Source organism: Drosophila serrata, unplaced genomic scaffold (genome assembly GCF_035046125.1).
Source record: "Drosophila serrata isolate PLE 108 unplaced genomic scaffold, ASM3504612v1 contig_272, whole genome shotgun sequence".
NCBI classification, from domain to species: Eukaryota; Metazoa; Arthropoda; class Insecta; order Diptera; family Drosophilidae; genus Drosophila; species Drosophila serrata.
Window position 1 is genome coordinate 9,645,022 of NW_028257170.1, and position 16,119 is coordinate 9,661,140.

General features: G+C 44.2%; 7 protein-coding genes across 9 annotated transcripts; 4 read left to right on the forward strand and 3 right to left on the reverse strand.

Moving 5' to 3' along the window:
- The first annotated feature begins 25 nt into the window (after positions 1-25).
- Pus7 (pseudouridine synthase 7) lies at positions 26-3,126 on the forward strand. Its single transcript, XM_020960450.2, has 5 exons — positions 26-255; positions 318-508; positions 569-898; positions 954-1,056; positions 1,123-3,126. Exons 1-5 carry the CDS (start codon positions 140-142, stop codon positions 2,498-2,500), a joined length of 2,118 nt encoding a protein of 705 aa, XP_020816109.2. The 5' UTR covers positions 26-139; the 3' UTR covers positions 2,501-3,126.
- Positions 2,541-9,787, forward strand: LOC110189937 (uncharacterized). 3 transcript variants are annotated; one of them, XM_086833626.1, is made up of 7 exons: positions 2,541-2,980; positions 5,812-5,906; positions 6,303-7,360; positions 7,421-7,980; positions 8,110-8,168; positions 8,233-8,334; positions 8,388-9,787. In XM_086833626.1, the coding sequence occupies exons 2-7, from the start codon at positions 5,830-5,832 to the stop codon at positions 8,599-8,601; spliced, it is 2,070 nt and encodes a 689-aa protein (XP_086689752.1). In that variant the 5' UTR covers positions 2,541-2,980; positions 5,812-5,829; the 3' UTR covers positions 8,602-9,787. The 3 variants fall into 3 exon arrangements, with proteins under 3 accessions (XP_086689752.1, XP_086689753.1, XP_020815882.2); XM_086833627.1 differs by lacking the exon at positions 2,541-2,980 and adding an exon at positions 4,129-5,004; XM_020960223.2 differs by lacking the exon at positions 2,541-2,980 and adding an exon at positions 5,494-5,580.
- On the reverse strand, positions 4,295-5,396 carry LOC110189939 (uncharacterized). The gene is made up of 2 exons (XM_020960225.2): positions 5,068-5,396; positions 4,295-5,011 (listed from the first exon to the last, which is right to left on the reverse strand). The coding sequence occupies exons 1-2, from the start codon at positions 5,213-5,215 to the stop codon at positions 4,521-4,523; spliced, it is 639 nt and encodes a 212-aa protein (XP_020815884.2). The 5' UTR covers positions 5,216-5,396; the 3' UTR covers positions 4,295-4,520.
- On the forward strand, positions 9,504-12,211 carry GstO3 (Glutathione S transferase O3). The gene is made up of 2 exons (XM_020960474.2): positions 9,504-10,004; positions 11,354-12,211. The coding sequence occupies exons 1-2, from the start codon at positions 9,977-9,979 to the stop codon at positions 12,049-12,051; spliced, it is 726 nt and encodes a 241-aa protein (XP_020816133.2). The 5' UTR covers positions 9,504-9,976; the 3' UTR covers positions 12,052-12,211.
- A 536-nt stretch (positions 12,212-12,747) lies between these two features.
- Positions 12,748-13,701, forward strand: se (sepia). The gene is made up of 2 exons (XM_086833628.1): positions 12,748-13,435; positions 13,492-13,701. Exons 1-2 carry the CDS (start codon positions 12,833-12,835, stop codon positions 13,624-13,626), a joined length of 738 nt encoding a protein of 245 aa, XP_086689754.1. The 5' UTR covers positions 12,748-12,832; the 3' UTR covers positions 13,627-13,701.
- GstO2 (Glutathione S transferase O2) lies at positions 13,624-14,593 on the reverse strand. The gene is made up of 3 exons (XM_086834327.1): positions 14,590-14,593; positions 13,939-14,525; positions 13,624-13,875 (listed from the first exon to the last, which is right to left on the reverse strand). Exons 1-3 carry the CDS (start codon positions 14,591-14,593, stop codon positions 13,738-13,740), a joined length of 729 nt encoding a protein of 242 aa, XP_086690453.1. The 3' UTR covers positions 13,624-13,737.
- A 22-nt stretch (positions 14,594-14,615) lies between these two features.
- Positions 14,616-15,864, reverse strand: LOC147643547 (pyrimidodiazepine synthase-like). Its single transcript, XM_020960128.2, has 2 exons — positions 15,681-15,864; positions 14,616-15,459 (listed from the first exon to the last, which is right to left on the reverse strand). Exons 1-2 carry the CDS (start codon positions 15,709-15,711, stop codon positions 14,738-14,740), a joined length of 753 nt encoding a protein of 250 aa, XP_020815787.1. The 5' UTR covers positions 15,712-15,864; the 3' UTR covers positions 14,616-14,737.
- Positions 15,865-16,119: the final 255 nt, after the last annotated feature.

Genomic DNA, 16,119 nt, shown 5'->3' on the forward strand with positions numbered 1-16,119 from the left:
TTCTTTTTTTGTAGTTTACTAAAAATACCGCCTAATTTAAAAATACAAAAAAAGGTCACACCCAACCACATTCATATGTTCTTGAAAACGTGGATTTGATTGGCATACAACGTTTCTTTTGGACATATTTTGAATAAGAATGGGCAAGGATCGAGGCAGAGGACGCAGGAACCATAACTCTGGGCCCTACAACAAGAGCAACTGGCGGGGCCAGAAGCGGGACCGCCCTCCCCAGAACGGAGGACAGCGCAACAAGTGCAGTGTTTGAACTTGCTCATAAGCTACAAGTACTTACCGGCTTTTATTTTTGTTTTTAGAGCTCCGCAACAGCAGAAGTCCGTCCTGCTGGAGAACCAGGTGGGCATCACGGAGTTCACAAATCCAGATGCTCCTGGATTCACTGGCATACTTAAATCGCGCTTCTCAGATTTTCATGTAAATGAGATTGACAGCGAGGGAAAGGTCTTGGAACTGAACGACCTCACCGTGCCAAAGGTGGCCATCGAACGTGTGTATTTGGACTATGTTTTCTATCACTAATGTGCTCATTTATGGTCTCGAATTCCAGCGGTGGACCCACAAGATCTCGAAAAGTGGAGAAAAGAACTGGAATCAGTAATTGGTGATGAGGTATGGCAGGAAATAGCTGACCTTGCCGAGGCGAAACTCGATCCTAAAATCGAACAGAAGGTTGAGATAGATGTGAGCAGCCTTGATAAAGAAAAACGCGGCCAGGTTCACCAACTGGTTAAGCAATTGTACACTGGTAAGTTGGTCTCCACGACCATTGGGCAGCAGCAACCGGCCAAGCCACCGCCGGCGGAGGACCAGACAGAGCAACAGGAGCCGTTGTTGGAGAAGAAAACCATTCGAATTCTAAAACCCAAGGGAGGCCGTGGTAAGCATTGAACTTGCACTGCAAAAACTCTAGTTAATGCTATATTTTCAAATAGGCGACAAGCGATGGAACTTTCCCGCGGAATTCGTAAGCTTTCTAGTTCACAAAACCAACTTGGTTACTAGTGATATCGCATCCACTTTAGCCTCGCGACTTTTGTAAGTTCTGGTGCGGAGTGTTCCAGCTAGGCTGCCATCATAAAAGTTTGTTTGATTTCTCCACAGCATGCGACCCTCGCAGGTGAACTACGCCGGCATCAAGGACAAACGGGCCAAGACTACTCAAAACTTCTGCATCAAACGCCGTGCGCCGGATCAAATCCTAATTGCCGCTCGAGCCCTGCGGAATGTACAGATCGGCAACTTTTCCTTCCGAAACACAACCCTGAAGCTGGGTGACCTGCAGGGCAACCGTTTCCGCATCGCCCTGCGCCACATAGACAAGGAGAAGCGTGGCGACATTGAAGTGGCCCTGGAATCGCTGCGAGAACGGGGCTTTATCAATTATTACGGCCTGCAGCGGTTCGGCAATAGTGCCAGCGTTCCCACCTACGAGGTGGGCGTGGCTCTCCTCAAATGTGATTATAAATTGGCCTGCGAACTGATTCTGAAGCCGCGTGACTCGGACATGGAGTTCTTGCGTCCTATCCGCGAGGAATGGTGGGAGAAACGCGACTCTGCGGCGGCGGCAGCGAAGATTTACGGAGAAAAGTTCATCGAAAAAAAGTTGTTGGACGGATTGGCTAGATTCGGAGAGTCGGATTACTCCTCAGCTCTACGGCAGATTCCCAGGAACATGTTGATGCTGTATCCGCATGCCTACCAGAGCCTTATCTTCAACAGGATTGCCTCTAGGAGGATTAAAGAGTTTGGCCTGAAGCTGATTCCAGGAGATTTGGTTTATGTAGACCAAGATCAAGATCAGGAGGAGCCAAACGAAATCGCAAAAGAGACGGAGGAAGACGAGGAAAAAGAAGAGGAAAATACCGATAATCTTCCAGAAATTCTTGAGGACGACGAAACCATCGTAGAAGAGTCAATATTTAAGCGTAAAGTTCGCCCCCTAACCTCCGATGATATTGCCAGCGGCAAGTTCCACCTCTCCGACGTGATTTTGCCTCTGCCGGGACATGACATTACATATCCGGCGAACGAATGCGGCGTCTGGTACGAGGAGATGCTGGCCGAAGTGGGTCTCACCTCGGATCTCCTTAAGCACAAGGAGAAAACGTACGCCTTAGGTGGCGCCTACCGCAAGATGATCATACAGCCTAGTGATCTTAAATGGAACTTCCGGTTGTACAACACACCCGAGGACACTCTGATTGCCTCCGACTGGGAGATATTAAAGGGCATTCCCATTACTCCGGAACCCGCTGAGGAGGAGGCCAAATTCATGGCCCTCCTCTTGGAGTTCTCTCTGCCCTCGGCCGCCTATGCCACCATGTTGCTGCGGGAACTCTTCAAGCAGGATACGTCGGCAGCCACGCAAATGCAACTGGAAAAGAAGGCAATGGAAGAAACCGGAAAGGAGGAAACAAAGGAGGAGCCCATGGAGCAGGAGGAAGAGAAGGCAATGCAGGAGGAGGTGCAGGCCAACTAAGTGCAGGACCGACGACCGAAGCCAAAAATCAATATTCTCGGGGAAATCAATTTTACGCGCGCTTCGTCGTATCCCAACTTCAAACCAACCACAACAATAACAATGCGCACGTGAGGACGACAAGGGCTGCTCTCGGTAGCTCTCCCTCACTCTCTCTCTAGTGTCTCTCTCGCCAGCTGGCAGGAGAGTCCTTTTGGTCCTGTCGCTTCTGGGGCGACTGCGATTTCATTCGTTCGGTGGCAAGCAACGCGAACGCTCGCAACGACGCGCTGCGCAGTTTTTCCCAGCTCACAGCTCACACAGTCCACCAAGTCGGACGGTTTTCCTCGGCGTTCTCAATGAAGAGCAGTGGCCAATGATTAACTGAACTTAGTTAACTAACATTTACGGTTCCGCCAAGTCCCCGAGACTCGAATCAACCAGTGCATCCAACCCGATAGAGCCAAGCTTAAACATCCAGGAGAAGAGAGCCAAACCAAGGTGAATTTAGTTGTTAAATGTGTGCAGCGCTTTTGGGCGCGTATTTTGAATAAGCCATTTATTTAGCCGTAAGCACAATTCACGGCCGACCAATTGCCAGTAATTAAAAGTGAGTGTGCATTGAACTTACCCTGCCAAGCCCCGAACTGTACAATATTTTTGATTTTGGCTTCGGCCAGCTTATCGATTTTTGTTGTGTGTGCTTGTGCCCGAAATCAATCGATAATACGGTGTTAATACCAAGAGAAGGAAGGGTCCGCGGGCAAATGGGGAAGGTTGGGAAGGTGGCTTGCTTGCTGGCTGGCTGGCCGTAGGAGTAGTTCATGTATAGTGGGCTTAGTTGAGGTGCGTCAGGGGAGGCGGCGGTGCTCGGTGTTCGGTGCTCGGTAGTCGGAGATCGGGGTGGCTTTCGGGGTGGCGGCAGTCGTTAAGGGTGCACGACGGTTCGCTCTACTCTGCTCCTCGCTCGTTATGTTTTTGTTCCCCCCCTTTGGGAGTCCTCAAATTAATAAACTAAATGCTTGTTTTGGCGTCGTCGCCCTCGCGTCCGCATCCCTTCCGAAGCCGATCCAGACGTGGATATTGGACATGTTATTGCTTGCGCGCGCACTCTTTGACTCTTTTTTTGACCAGTTACCAGCAGCAGTAGCAGCAGCAGCTGCTGCGTCATATATAGTAGGAGTTTTTGGCGTGGCTAAATTCGATTTTCTGTCGCCTACCCCCCGCCAGTCCATCCATCCAGCTAAGCCAATGGATTTGCTCCTTCAGATATGTTGAAGCTTCCTATATTACAATAATATTTGAATACGATTGATTCGTTAATTAGTGTTAATCTTTTTAATCAAATGAAATTTAGGAAAAGGCAATTAAAGAACAACTCTCCCTTGTTTTAATGATTTGAGTTATTTATTAGAGGCGACAAGGTAATATTTAAAGAAATGTTACATCAAAATTAGCTTATAAACAAAATTTAAGAAAATATTTGGTAAAGTTTAGAGCTTTTTGAGCATTTTACATTTACAACTATATTCAGATAACTTTAAACATTTTAGAGTATAGTTGCATACTTTTTTTAGAGATTGGAAACCGTCTATAGTCTAAATTTTGTTCAAGATATTCGTACATAGAAGTGTTTAATATTTATCTAGTTGCATACTTTTTTTAAGAGATTGGAAACCGTCTATAGTCTAAATTTTGTTCAAGATATTCGTAGATAGAAGTGATTAATATTTATCTTTTACAAGACTTTCCTACAAAGTTACTTTTAAACTTGATTATTATTCGGGTTAGTAAATCAAAATTATCGAAACGTACTTCTAATATTTAATATTTTTATACTTGTGCAAATCTACCGGATTTTCTTATAAAATGGTATAATTAAAAATGCTAAATATACAAAGATGTCTAGTTAAAGCTCAAGTTTTTCAAGTTAAACCTAAAATAAATAAGATTTAAATTATGGATATTTACTAAGAACAACCCTTTTCATAATTCAATTATATCTCTTGAGGATCAGTTATTAGCAATCAATATCGCCTCACTAAATAACTATATCATCGATTTGCTCCTCGTTAAGGGCGCGCAGATTACATTTGCAGAGATAGGCCAGAATCCTCTTTTCTGCCTTTACGCGGTTCGCGTCCCCCAGTCCCTCGAGCAGTGCCTCAATCCGCTTTAGCAGTTCTGCGCTCACTGGAGTAGTGGTTCGTGGTGGTGCTCCTGTGGCATGATTAGCCGCTGGTGGAAGCGGCAGTGCCAGTGCTGCTGCTCCCGCAGTCGCCAGCTGCTCATCCATGGCCTCTTGCAGCGGATCCTGCTCGTTGTGGACCTCCTCAATGGGCGACTGGGGTTTCGGAGACCGCCAATTAGTGTCTACTACGCTGCGGTGGTTTCCGGAATGATGCGGCTGCTGCAGAAAACGCATGTGGGGCAAGAGACTCCAATCAGACCCAGTGCCTCCAGACTTCTCTTTCTCCGATTCCCGACGCAACTTGGCCACCAGATGATTCCACGTCCGAATACAGGTATTAACTAAGCGAAAGTAAGATAATAAATTTGAGGAAATAATTAAAAGCCTCAATGTTTACCATCTGTTTTGAGGGAAGCAGAGATGCTGCGCCAAATCTCCGTTTTCCGCTTCTTATTCGTATCGTAGGGTGTTGTCCGCAGTTCCCGCTCATAGAGATTAGGATTGGCGCGGACCAACTCAATTAGGCGCATGTTAAAATCCGACATTTCACTAATATAAGTAAAATAATTTTATGGGAAAAAAGTTCAACTGTTTAGGTTGTGAGTAAACAAGACTTTAGAGTGACCGTTGCTCTACCCATTGAATATTCCAAGCTTTCGAAAAAATACTAAATTAAATTAGAGAAAAGGATACCTTCAAAAAGCCGAAGGTTCAAATACCCTTTCGAAAAAATAAACAAAATATGAAATAATTAGGCACGATTCTATACTTTTATAAACTACTCGTTTTTTGCTCCATGTATGTATAAATATACTCAGATCTACTTTAAAAAGCTCGTAAAACTGTAATTTGTTAGAATTATCTAAAAAACCACTAAGTATTTAAAATTTACAAGGGAACGAGAATATATGTAAGTTATTATTATAATTTCATCAGCAAAAATATATTTTCAATCCTAGTCGGAATACAATATTTTATAACTTGTATATTATTATAAATAGATTTATAATATACATTTGATATACATTTGGAAATATGTATAAGCATACAGCATGTTCGAGCACATAAACATTGCTTGTATCTGTTACTTCACAGTCTGACGACTCTTATTGATTTATTTATTGATTTTCTCATTGACCAGGCGCTGTCCACCACAGAGATGGCCGCCGAAAACTATCACCTTAAGTGGGACTCCCACCTGTCCTATCTAAACTCTTCCATTGCCACGCTTTACAAGTAAGTATATCAAATTAATTCCATAATTTTATTTTCTTGTTATTAATGAATGAAGTGTTTGAAAGGGCGCAATTTTTGATGGATTTAAAATGATATTTAATTTTATATTTTTGTTCAATGTTAAATGTATTATTTGTAAATTTTAAATATTTTGCTTATAATTCATAACCATATTAACATAAACTTTATTAACATTACGTATATTTTTAAGCGGAACACAATTAAATTTAAATTTACACTTGGATTTATATATTTTTCCGTTAATTTCCGTTTCCTAGTCATGATTTTCATAAAATGTAAGGTGAAATATAAAAACTAGTGCAAATGCTTAAAATAAATTTATAAATTTACATAAAAACAACAATTTAATTCGCTAATGGTGAAATTTCTCTCCAGAAATGAAAAGTTCGCCGATGTGGTCCTCTACAGCTCATACAACAGCAGCGGCATCCCCTCGGACATACCCACGGTGGGCATATCGGCGCATAAGTTCATCCTGAGTGCTTCGTCGCAGTTTTTCGCCACCATGTTCGAAACAGCGCCGATTACCGCTCCTAATGGTGTCCTGTACGTGGTCCTACCGCCCGATCTCAGCCATCGGGCCATTCAGATCCTGGTGCAGTACATGTACAGCGGCGAGGCCACAGTCTCCAACGACATACTCAACGAGGTTCTGCGTGGTGGCGAGATTCTAAAGATCCGTGGCCTGTGCCGCACCAGCGCTTCCAACGGCGGCGGCACCGTCGTGTCCACCTCGCACCACACGCTGGGCGGACACATGCATCCGCGGGAGGGAAACGCCATGTACATGTCGAATGGCTCACGTTCTGCTGCCCTGCCGCCTCCTCCACCGCCGCCGCCCATTTCAGATCATTATTCCAACAAGCCAGGAGGATCCCAACGCTTTGCTCTCGAACACCACCACCTGTCGTCACATCACAACCACCTGAGCCACCACCATCAGCAGCAGCAGCAGCAATTTCGCGGATTGGGCGCCTCCGTGATGCCCAAGGACAGTCCCGTGATCATCAAGTCACCCAAGATGGCCTCCCACACGGGTCTACTCACAGTGGCCAGCAGCAGCAAGCTGGGCATCTCGGTAAACAAAGAGGTGGCCATCGATCCAGAGGACAAGTGCTGCTTTGCGGCCTCTGGACAAGTAGAGCCGCAATCACATCCACCAGCCCCAACCTCATCGTCGACAGCCGGAGCCGTAGCCGGCGGCGGCGCTGGTGTTGGAGGAACCATAGCAACAGGAGCCTCAACCTCTCAGCCCATATCCATATGCACGGAGGTGGGTTGCAGCAGTTGTCCCATGGCCCCTGGACCGAGTGCGGAGCAATCAGAGACCAGCTTGAGGCGCACGGAGTACGAGGAGCAGGCGTTACGCGAGCGAAACGAGGTGGGGCTGGTTTTTGAGAGACGTCTTCGGAGGGAGAGTGCCTGCGAGAGATGTGAGTCTAAATAATTTATAAACTTATTAAATACTAATACTATTTTCTGATTCTCGACAGCTCGCGATTATTACGAGGCACCGCCGCCCCACTTCGAGCACGTAGTGCCCTCCCGCCTGGCTACCGCTTCACCACCACCAGCACCACCTCAACAGGCGCCGCCAAACCATCGACATGGCCACAATTTCCTCACCATTAAGCAGGAGCCGACCGACTGGAGCACCAACCCACCCACTGCGTCCAGTGCCAACAACAACAACCTCGAGGAGGGACCGCTGGTGTCGCCCAAACAACCGCTGGACTTCAAAATGAGCGCTGTCAAGATGGAGGTCAACCGGGATAGGGGCACGCCTTCAGACGATTCCGAGGAGCACACTCTGCGCGACTACAACAATTTTAAGCAGCTGCTGGTTTGCGAGATCTGCCAGAAGTCGTTCGAGGACACCAAGATGTTGGTCCGCCACTTGGGCACCCATGCCAGCGATCCAGCAGGCGGAGCGGGGTCCAATCTGCTTGGGCCCAGTGCAAGCGGTAGTGCTCCAAGTGCCTCCGGAAATTCCAGCAATCTCGCCCTGAGAGCTCTGAAAACCTATGTGCCAAAGAAGCGACGCCGCGTCTCGGTGAGTGATAAATCCCAGAGAAAATATCTATCGATACCGCTAAAGAAACACTTGCTTATTGATAATGTAAAGGGTATCAGAGTTGAATAACTCATCTATTTACATATGTATAATTACTTCCCTTTTCAGCAACAAGAGAACAACATGGATCACGATCATGTCACTCTGCTCTGCGATTTGTGCTCCACGTAAGTTGATTCCAGAGAACATTTCGCAAAAAACCTAGTTACAAATCCTCATTTATCCCTACAGTGCCTTCGAAACGCCTGCGGAGTGGGTGCGCCACATGAACAGCCAGCACACGGAGATCGAGCTGGCCATGTTCAACAGCAAGAAGGATGGCGAGCAGAAGGGGTGTGTGTCCTAAGGTCACCTAAGGCACTCTGATGAACTCTGTTCATTTGCAGCCAGCAGCAGCAGCAGCAGCTACAGCAGCCGGCCACCAGCAGCTCTTCCACAGTGTCCACCAGCCAAATGCAGCCAAAGTATCCCAGCTCCACCACCAACTCCACGCGATCGATGCTGAGTAGGAGCAGCAATATCGATGTGGCAGCTTCAGCTGCGACCTCCACCTCTCCGGGACCTTCGGAGGCAGCCGCCACTTCATCATCGACCGCCTAAGGATGCTCACCAGCACCGTCAACACTCGCCACACGAGGATCCCTGGGGCTTTGTGAGCCACATTAACACACCATTTTGTTCGATAAATTCAAGTCGTTCCAGTTGTAATCAAAAAACAAAAAGAAGGAAGATGTTTATAAGGCAACAGCAAGAACCGTGATCAAAATGCAACCAGTTTGCATATTTTATAGAGAGCAACAAGCAAAATACAAAAATCGCAAAAAAATTAACGAAACTGTACGACGAAACTCTTAGAATTGGAATCGTCAGGCAACGATGCAAAACAAAAATAAAACAAATCTAAATGTAAGGGAAACCTTTTTTCGAAAACGAAAGGAAAACCAGATTTAACTCAACTCTGTAGAGTGTTTTTTTTAAGTGTATGGATGTACCTAGTTTTAGCCATATTATTCCCCAGTAAACAAACATGTAATTACTGTACCAACGCGCAATTGATACGACGGAGGATAACTTAACTATTTAATCATATGAAATCATTTTCCCCGCAAATTTCGAATTTGATCCATTTAAAATATATTTATTTCTCATTTGTTGATTAAACCCGAAACAATTCCATTTGTAGGACCAACGTAGGGGCAGAGAGATTAAGGTACTTATCGATTTTGATAACAAATCGTAATTCAGGTGCATCGAAAACAATAATCATCCTGTCTTACTACCCAATATTGACATCTGCTGCTAATATTCGAATGTAATAACTGATAACTACTGTGTTTCATATGCTCCTATCGCAGGCATATGAGGTCAGCAAATTTGTTGAACTTTTTTGTATTCTTTTTATATTCACCAGAACTTTCGAGAAGTATTTGTATATAGATTAAGTTTGATTTTGATTTTGAAAGTCCGCCGATTGAAACTTTTTGCGAGAAGTTTATAAACTTAAATCTCTAGATGTGTGTGTAGTAGTTGGAAGTTCAATTAAAAAACTCTCCCCAACCATGTAAAAACAAAAACAATATACAATATACTATATACATACATACATATATTTACAAGCAGGCGTGATTATTAAAAAACTAAGTAGATGTAAAATGTAAAACAATGCAGGAAGAAAACTGTTTCTTTCCAAAAACAGAAAAACAAACAAACAAACAAATCGCATATGTAGCAGGAGCGTTTTAATTCGAAATAAACGACTACGATGAGAAATCGTTTTTAAAAGCGATATCAAAGACCCACGGGAACTAAGAGTCACGAGAGTTAAGAGTCATGGTCTGAAAAGCTCATGCGATTACTCGCAAGCTTTATAAATACAGAGCACGGACGAAGAGAATAGTTAGTCTGAACATCAACGTTGGGTTGACTTCAACAAATAAGTGAGTTTTTTCCTTACGCTTAAATTAATAAAGCCACCATGAGCTCTGGAAAGCATTTTGGCAAAGGTAAGAGAAGTTAATGTGTTGTCAGTGGTAAGAGAAAATCTCTATTTTTTTACCAAAACAAGTTCCACCTGTTTAATTTACACATTTTGAATTGTAGAATTTAGATTTTTAGTGCAAAAAAGTGGAAAAAAAACGGTATTAGTGGAAACCAAAAAAAATGGTAGAACAGAAATTTAATAATTTATTAACTTGTGTGAATCACTCGCCCACAGCATGATGGGAACAGCAAGAAAAATCAATTATAACCTTAACGTTTGCGATATATATTTGGATTTGGTATTGTAAAGGTAGTCTTTATAAATTAACAAAACTTAACTTAAATAGTTTTTTATTTTCATGGATTTCCAAAATATATCGATTTTTGTAGCAAACTTTTTAAGTTTTAATTTTTAATGAAATAGCATTCTATTAATCCAAAGAAATTTCTTTACTCTAATCAATATTTAACATTAAAATCTTTATATTTTAACATTTTAATAAGCTTCGAGAAATTCAATCAATTGGTTTATAATATCAATGTTTTTTTTTTATAAAATAAGAAGACTTCACTGAATTTGCTGCCGTAAAAAGTGTATTAAATAATTTTCATTTCAAAACTATACCAATTTATGTAGCAAACTATTTTAGTTATAATTTGTAAAACAATAGCATTTTATTAAACCAAAGATAGTTGTTTGTTTCAATCAATATTTATCAATAAAGTCTTTATATTTTAACTTGTTAATGGCATCGAGATAACGCACTATCTTTAGTATTAATTGAAAAACTACAGACAGTCTAAAAGGTCTAGATAATCACAGAACTAAGCTATTTTTAACATCTAAAAGCATTGAGTAGATTATTAGTAGATTGTATGGGTTGCAATTTCCACCACTCATCCATGAGCCTTTACTATAATACAAAGATCGACGAACCATAATATTTACCAGTAAAAAATGATAACATATCAGTTAAATGTTTGCCATATCGCGCCTGGCTCTATCAAAGTTAAGCGTATGACTTGCTACTTGCTTTGACGCTGTTCCTTTGGTTTTTTTTGTTTTTGTACATACTTATTAAAAATAACCTATTTATTAGTTGTGCATTAAAAAAAAATCAAAAACATTAAAAAAAAAGTCGTAATTTTTCCATGCAAAGTCAAAAAATATTATTAATTTTCAGTGTGTAAACAGTTTCTTGACATACTGTATATGGTATTTACAGAGACGGATCCTAAAGGGGTTCTCTGTTTGCTGAAAAGATAAGCTTACTCCGGGCATATAATAATGTTTTTTTTCGAGCAGCGCTTTATTCTTTGTGAAGAAATAATCGGCTTTATGGATATATTACTCATGAATGTAAACTTTCAGGCTCTGCCAAGCCCGCTTTGCCCGATGATGGAGTCCTCCGCCTCTACTCGATGCGTTTCTGTCCCTACGCCCAGCGTGTCCATCTCGTCCTGAATGCCAAGAAGGTTGACTATCATACCGTATTCATCAATCTTACCGAGAAGCCAGAGTGGCTGGTGGAGGTGAGCCCGCTTCTGAAGGTTCCTGCTCTGCAGCTGGTGGCGGAAAAGGATCAGCCCTCGCTCATCGAGTCCCTGATCATTGCCGAGTACTTGGACGAGAAGTATCCGCAGAATCCGCTCCTGCCCAAGGATGCACTGAAGCGTGCCCAAGACAAGATTTTGCTGGAGCGCTTCAGCGGCGTAACCAATGCCTTCATGAAGATCCTGATGCAAAAAACGGGACTAGATGACTTCTGGACGGCCCTGGACATCTTCGAACAAGAGCTGACTAAGCGGGGCACTAGCTTCTTCGGCGGCGATAAACCCACCTTCGTGGATTACATGATCTGGCCCTGGCTAGAGCGTCTGGCTGTTATTGAGTTTCAGCTGAAGGACACGTACAACTTCGACGAGAAGCGATTCCCCAAGGTGGCCCATTTGATTACCCTACTGAAGGAGGATGAAGCGGTCAAGTCCTTCTATGCCACTCCCGAACAGCACCAGGAATTCTGGCGCACCCGCAAGTCCGGCAATGCCAATTACGATCTGCTGGCTTAGATCAAAAGCTAATTTCTAGTCTCAAATTTTAACTCAAGTTTTAAATACAAAAAAAGAAAAAAGAACTATGTAAAAAAATACTAAAAAAAGAATGAAAAAAATCTGAAAAGAAAAAATGTAAAAGAACAAATTAAAACAATAAAAGAAAAATATAAACTTATCAATATTTGACTTATTTAACTTAAAAGACACAGCCGTCGATTTCGAAATAATTGAAATTGGGAACGCAAAAATTTTTTTAAATTGGGAAATAATCAATTTTTCAACGAATTTGGCCCTTAATTTATTCCATTAACTATTTTTAAGCACTTCTTCCTCTTAATATATTGGAAAAGAAGTGGTAAGTCAGTATAGTTCTCCTGTAAATAAATATTTCTCATCATTACACAAGGATGATAAAGGTTTATTATAATACATATAATATAAATTATATATCCATTTATAATGGACTTAAAACTAAATTACAATTTTAGAAAATTGTTTTAAAATAAATTACATTATATTCATATATTATAAATATGGAAAAAAGTTTAACATAGAGTCCAAAGCTACACAAGCAGCACTGTGTCCATCCGGCTGGCTATGTGTGTCAGCCGCAAAGGTTGCCCCGGCCGCCAAGTTCAGGCCGGGTAACAGATGCCGCAGCCGAAGGGCAGCCAGCGGCTCTTTATATATCACTTCGCTGGCAGCCACTATCATCACTTGCTTCTCCAGAACCGAACACGCACATCATGAGCAACGGCAGGCATTTGGCTAAAGGTAGGTGAGAATATTCAAATCAATGGAAAGGAATACAGATAATCCCCGATCCGCAGGCTCTCCCTCGCCGGATGTGCCCGAGGATGGAATCCTGCGCCTCTACTCCATGCGCTTCTGCCCGTTTGCCCAACGCGTTCACCTGGTACTGGACGCCAAGCAGATTCCTTACCACAGCATCTACATCAATCTCACAGAGAAGCCCGAGTGGCTGCTGGACAAGAATCCGCAGGGCAAGGTGCCGGCTCTGGAAATTGTGCGCGAGCCCGGGCCACCAGTGCTCACAGAGTCACTGCTGATCTGCGAGTATCTGGACGAACAGTATCCATTGCGTCCCCTCTATCCGCGAGATCCCCTTAAAAAGGTGCAGGAGAAGCTGCTGATCGAGCGCTTCGGAGCGGTGCTGGGTGCATTTTTTAGGGCTTCCGACGGCGGCGAACTGGAACCCTTCTGGAGCGGTCTGGACACCTACGAGCGGGAGCTGAGCCGCCGGGGCACAGACTATTTTGGGGGCGAGCAGACGGGCATTCTGGACTACATGATCTGGCCATGGTGCGAGCGCCTGGAGCTGCTGAAGCTCCAGCGGGGCGAGGAGTACAACTACGATGAGCAGCGCTTCCCGCAGCTGGTGAGTTAATTCTTCTTGATGTTTAAGTCAGGTCCTTAAAGCAAATCTTCAAACAGACGCTGTGGCTGGAGCGCATGAAGCGGGATCAGGCTGTGATGGCCTTCTACATGGAGGCCGAGGTGCAGGCGGAGTTTCTGCGCACGCGCAGCGCCGGGCAGCCCAACTACAATCTTCTAGTGAAGGAGGCCTGATGAAGCAATCGGTTTATTTGGACATTTCGTGTGGAGCAAATAAAATAGATCGGATCGATCCGCCCTTAAATGCAATTGATAACCGGTCACAGAGCTTTGATTTTGGTCACCCTAGAGATGGCCCTTGAATGCTATATCATATTGGGGCTTTCCCAGGGTCTTGGACTTCTGGAACTCGGCATGCAACTGAACATCCAGAGCGGTCTTCCTTACGGTCTCGTCCTGGGCCACCAAATCGCGCCACTTAAGCTGGAAAAATGCAAGGGTCTTGGGTTAGGAAAGACTCCTCTAGATTTCTGATTCTCCACTTACCAGCTTGGCAAATCTCTTGGCATCCAACTCGTACTTCTGCTCCGTATTTATTTTCATGCTCGGAAAGCGTTCGAACCATGGCCAGATCATGTAATCCACAATGCCAATAGTCTGACCGGCGAAGTAGGGAGTTCCCCTCTTGGCCAGCTCCTGTTCAAACACATCCAGAGCGTTCTCAAACTTATTGAGGGCATCTGCTGGGGCATTGGGATTACAGGTCAGCACTGGGTAAACGGCACTGACCACCGGCGCAAAGCGCTCGATTAATATCTTATCCAGTGCCTTCTGCAGCGGATCGGTGGGGAACAGTCTGGGGCTTGGATACTCCTCATCCAAATACTCGGCAATGACGAGTGACTCCACGAGAGTCGGCTGATCCTCGAGGTGAGTGAGCTGCAGGGCAGGCACCTTGCCCAGTGGGCTGTAGTCCTTGTACCACTCCGGCTTCTCAATTAAGTCGATGTAGATCTTGTGGTGTGGGATCTTTTTGAGGGTCAGCAAGAGGTGAACGCGGTGGCTGAAAGGGCAGAAGCCCATGGAGAAATACCGCAGGATGCCGTCCTCGGGGAGCTCCGGTTTGGTGGAACCTGAAATGACAAGACAATATGTTTAATCAGATAAGATTCAAAGGATATTGGCGGCAACCCAAACCCATATGGAGGTGCAAATGAGAGGTATTTAAATATATATATGTTTGTTTAATATTTCTCGCTAAGCGGTTTACAATCCAAATTTAAGTAACTTAATTTCTGCTGTTCAACAGCTAACTAATCCTGGCCAAATCATCGAGTCACGCTCCTTACAATGGCTCGAAGGCAACGTCGTAGTTGGGCTTAGCCTCGTGGCGCGTGCGCATGAACTTGGCATGTATGCGGGCATCCAGAGCCGTGGCTTTGACGGCCTCATCCTCGGCCACCAGGTTGCGCCAATTGAGCAGATTGGCGTAGCGCTTCGCATCTAGCTCATACTTGGGCTCCAGCGTGTACTGGAGGGCGGGGAATCGCTCGAACCACGGCCAGATCATGTAGTCCACAATACCGATCTTGTCGCCTCCAAAATAGGGAGTGCCTCGCTTGGTGATCTCTTGCTCAAAGACATCCAGTGCCGTCTCGAAGTTCTTGATGGCATCGCCGGGCGGATCCTTGGTGAAGAACACCGGGTAGATGGCACTGATGGCCGGAGCCAGGCGCTCGATCAGGATCCTGTCCAGAGCCTTCTGCAGGAAATCCTTGGAAATGAGCGACTGCTCACCGGGATACTGTTCGTCCAGGTACTCGGCAATCACCAGGGACTCCACCAGGGTCGGCTCGCCTGGCAAATGCGGCAGCTGGATGGCCGGCACCTTGCCCAGAGGACTGTAATCGCTGTACCACTCTGGCTTCTCACTGAGATCGATGTAAACCGTGTGGTGTGGTATCTTCTTGGCGGCCAGCACCAGACCGACGCGCTCCGAGTACGGACAGAAACGCATCGAGTAGTAGCGCAGGACGCCGTCCTCGGGCAGTTCCGGTTTGGGCGAACCTGTTGGAATGGGCATGGAGGTGAGTGGTCATGAGTGGGCTTTGACGTCAGCGTTAGTGGAAAGTTTTCCCCTGTTCTGCCAAAATTAAATGTCTATCTGCGAGGCGAGTGGCGGCATTACCGCTTACCGTGATGCTTGCAGATAAAACTATAAAATCAATGGCCAACTATTTGCCCCGTCACCATCCCGGTGACCTTCAGGTGCTCCCGTTGCTGCTCACCTCGCTTAAAGTGTTGTAGCGGCAGGGCCATTCTGTTGACAATTTTAAGATGTTGGTAGAAGCTTTGAATTGCTATACAAAATTGTTTGCAAATGAATATTGTCGCTGGTATTTAAAGCTTTTCGACTGTGTCGCTGTGTTGTCAGCTTAGCTTTTTTATGGCTAGATCTAGCATTTTTGAAAATGAAAAAGCTTGTGAAACAAGTTGCTTTTATCCTTAAAAATTATCTTAAAAGAAATATATATCATTAAATGTTTTTTTTTGTATTTTACAAATATAAAATAAAAATACAATCTGTATTAACGGGCTTTATTTTTTTTATTAATTTCCATGTCTATGACTATTTCAAATATCTATTCTTTTTTTTAATTCGTCAGCACTATCCTATTGTTATCGATAACCCAATCTGCTCGGATTTCGATAAAATTCAAAGATGGG

Excerpts from the sequence above, each read along its gene's own strand:
- Pus7 (XM_020960450.2), top strand. The coding sequence starts at position 140 with ATGGGCAAGGATCGAGGCAGAGGACGCAGGAACCATAACTCTGGGCCC. Across the intron at positions 509-568 it reads GCCAAAGGTGGCCATCGAAC|CGGTGGACCCACAAGATCTC; the intron begins GTGTGTATTTGG and ends CTCGAATTCCAG. Across the intron at positions 899-953 it reads AAAACCCAAGGGAGGCCGTG|GCGACAAGCGATGGAACTTT; the intron begins GTAAGCATTGAA and ends ATTTTCAAATAG.
- LOC110189939 (XM_020960225.2), bottom strand. The coding sequence starts at position 5,215 with ATGTCGGATTTTAACATGCGCCTAATTGAGTTGGTCCGCGCCAATCCT. Across the intron at positions 5,012-5,067 it reads TGCTTCCCTCAAAACAGATG|TTAATACCTGTATTCGGACG; the intron begins GTAAACATTGAG and ends ACTTTCGCTTAG.
- LOC110189937 (XM_086833626.1), top strand. The coding sequence starts at position 5,830 with ATGGCCGCCGAAAACTATCACCTTAAGTGGGACTCCCACCTGTCCTAT. Across the intron at positions 7,361-7,420 it reads GGAGAGTGCCTGCGAGAGAT|CTCGCGATTATTACGAGGCA; the intron begins GTGAGTCTAAAT and ends GATTCTCGACAG. Across the intron at positions 8,335-8,387 it reads AAGGATGGCGAGCAGAAGGG|CCAGCAGCAGCAGCAGCAGC; the intron begins GTGTGTGTCCTA and ends GTTCATTTGCAG.
- GstO3 (XM_020960474.2), top strand. The coding sequence starts at position 9,977 with ATGAGCTCTGGAAAGCATTTTGGCAAAG. Across the intron at positions 10,005-11,353 it reads TGGAAAGCATTTTGGCAAAG|GCTCTGCCAAGCCCGCTTTG; the intron begins GTAAGAGAAGTT and ends GTAAACTTTCAG.
- se (XM_086833628.1), top strand. The coding sequence starts at position 12,833 with ATGGAAAGGAATACAGATAATCCCCGATCCGCAGGCTCTCCCTCGCCG. Across the intron at positions 13,436-13,491 it reads AGCAGCGCTTCCCGCAGCTG|ACGCTGTGGCTGGAGCGCAT; the intron begins GTGAGTTAATTC and ends ATCTTCAAACAG.
- GstO2 (XM_086834327.1), bottom strand. Across the intron at positions 13,876-13,938 it reads CCAAGAGATTTGCCAAGCTG|CTTAAGTGGCGCGATTTGGT; the intron begins GTAAGTGGAGAA and ends GCATTTTTCCAG.
- LOC147643547 (XM_020960128.2), bottom strand. The coding sequence starts at position 15,711 with ATGGCCCTGCCGCTACAACACTTTAAGCGAG. Across the intron at positions 15,460-15,680 it reads GCTACAACACTTTAAGCGAG|GTTCGCCCAAACCGGAACTG; the intron begins GTGAGCAGCAAC and ends CCATTCCAACAG.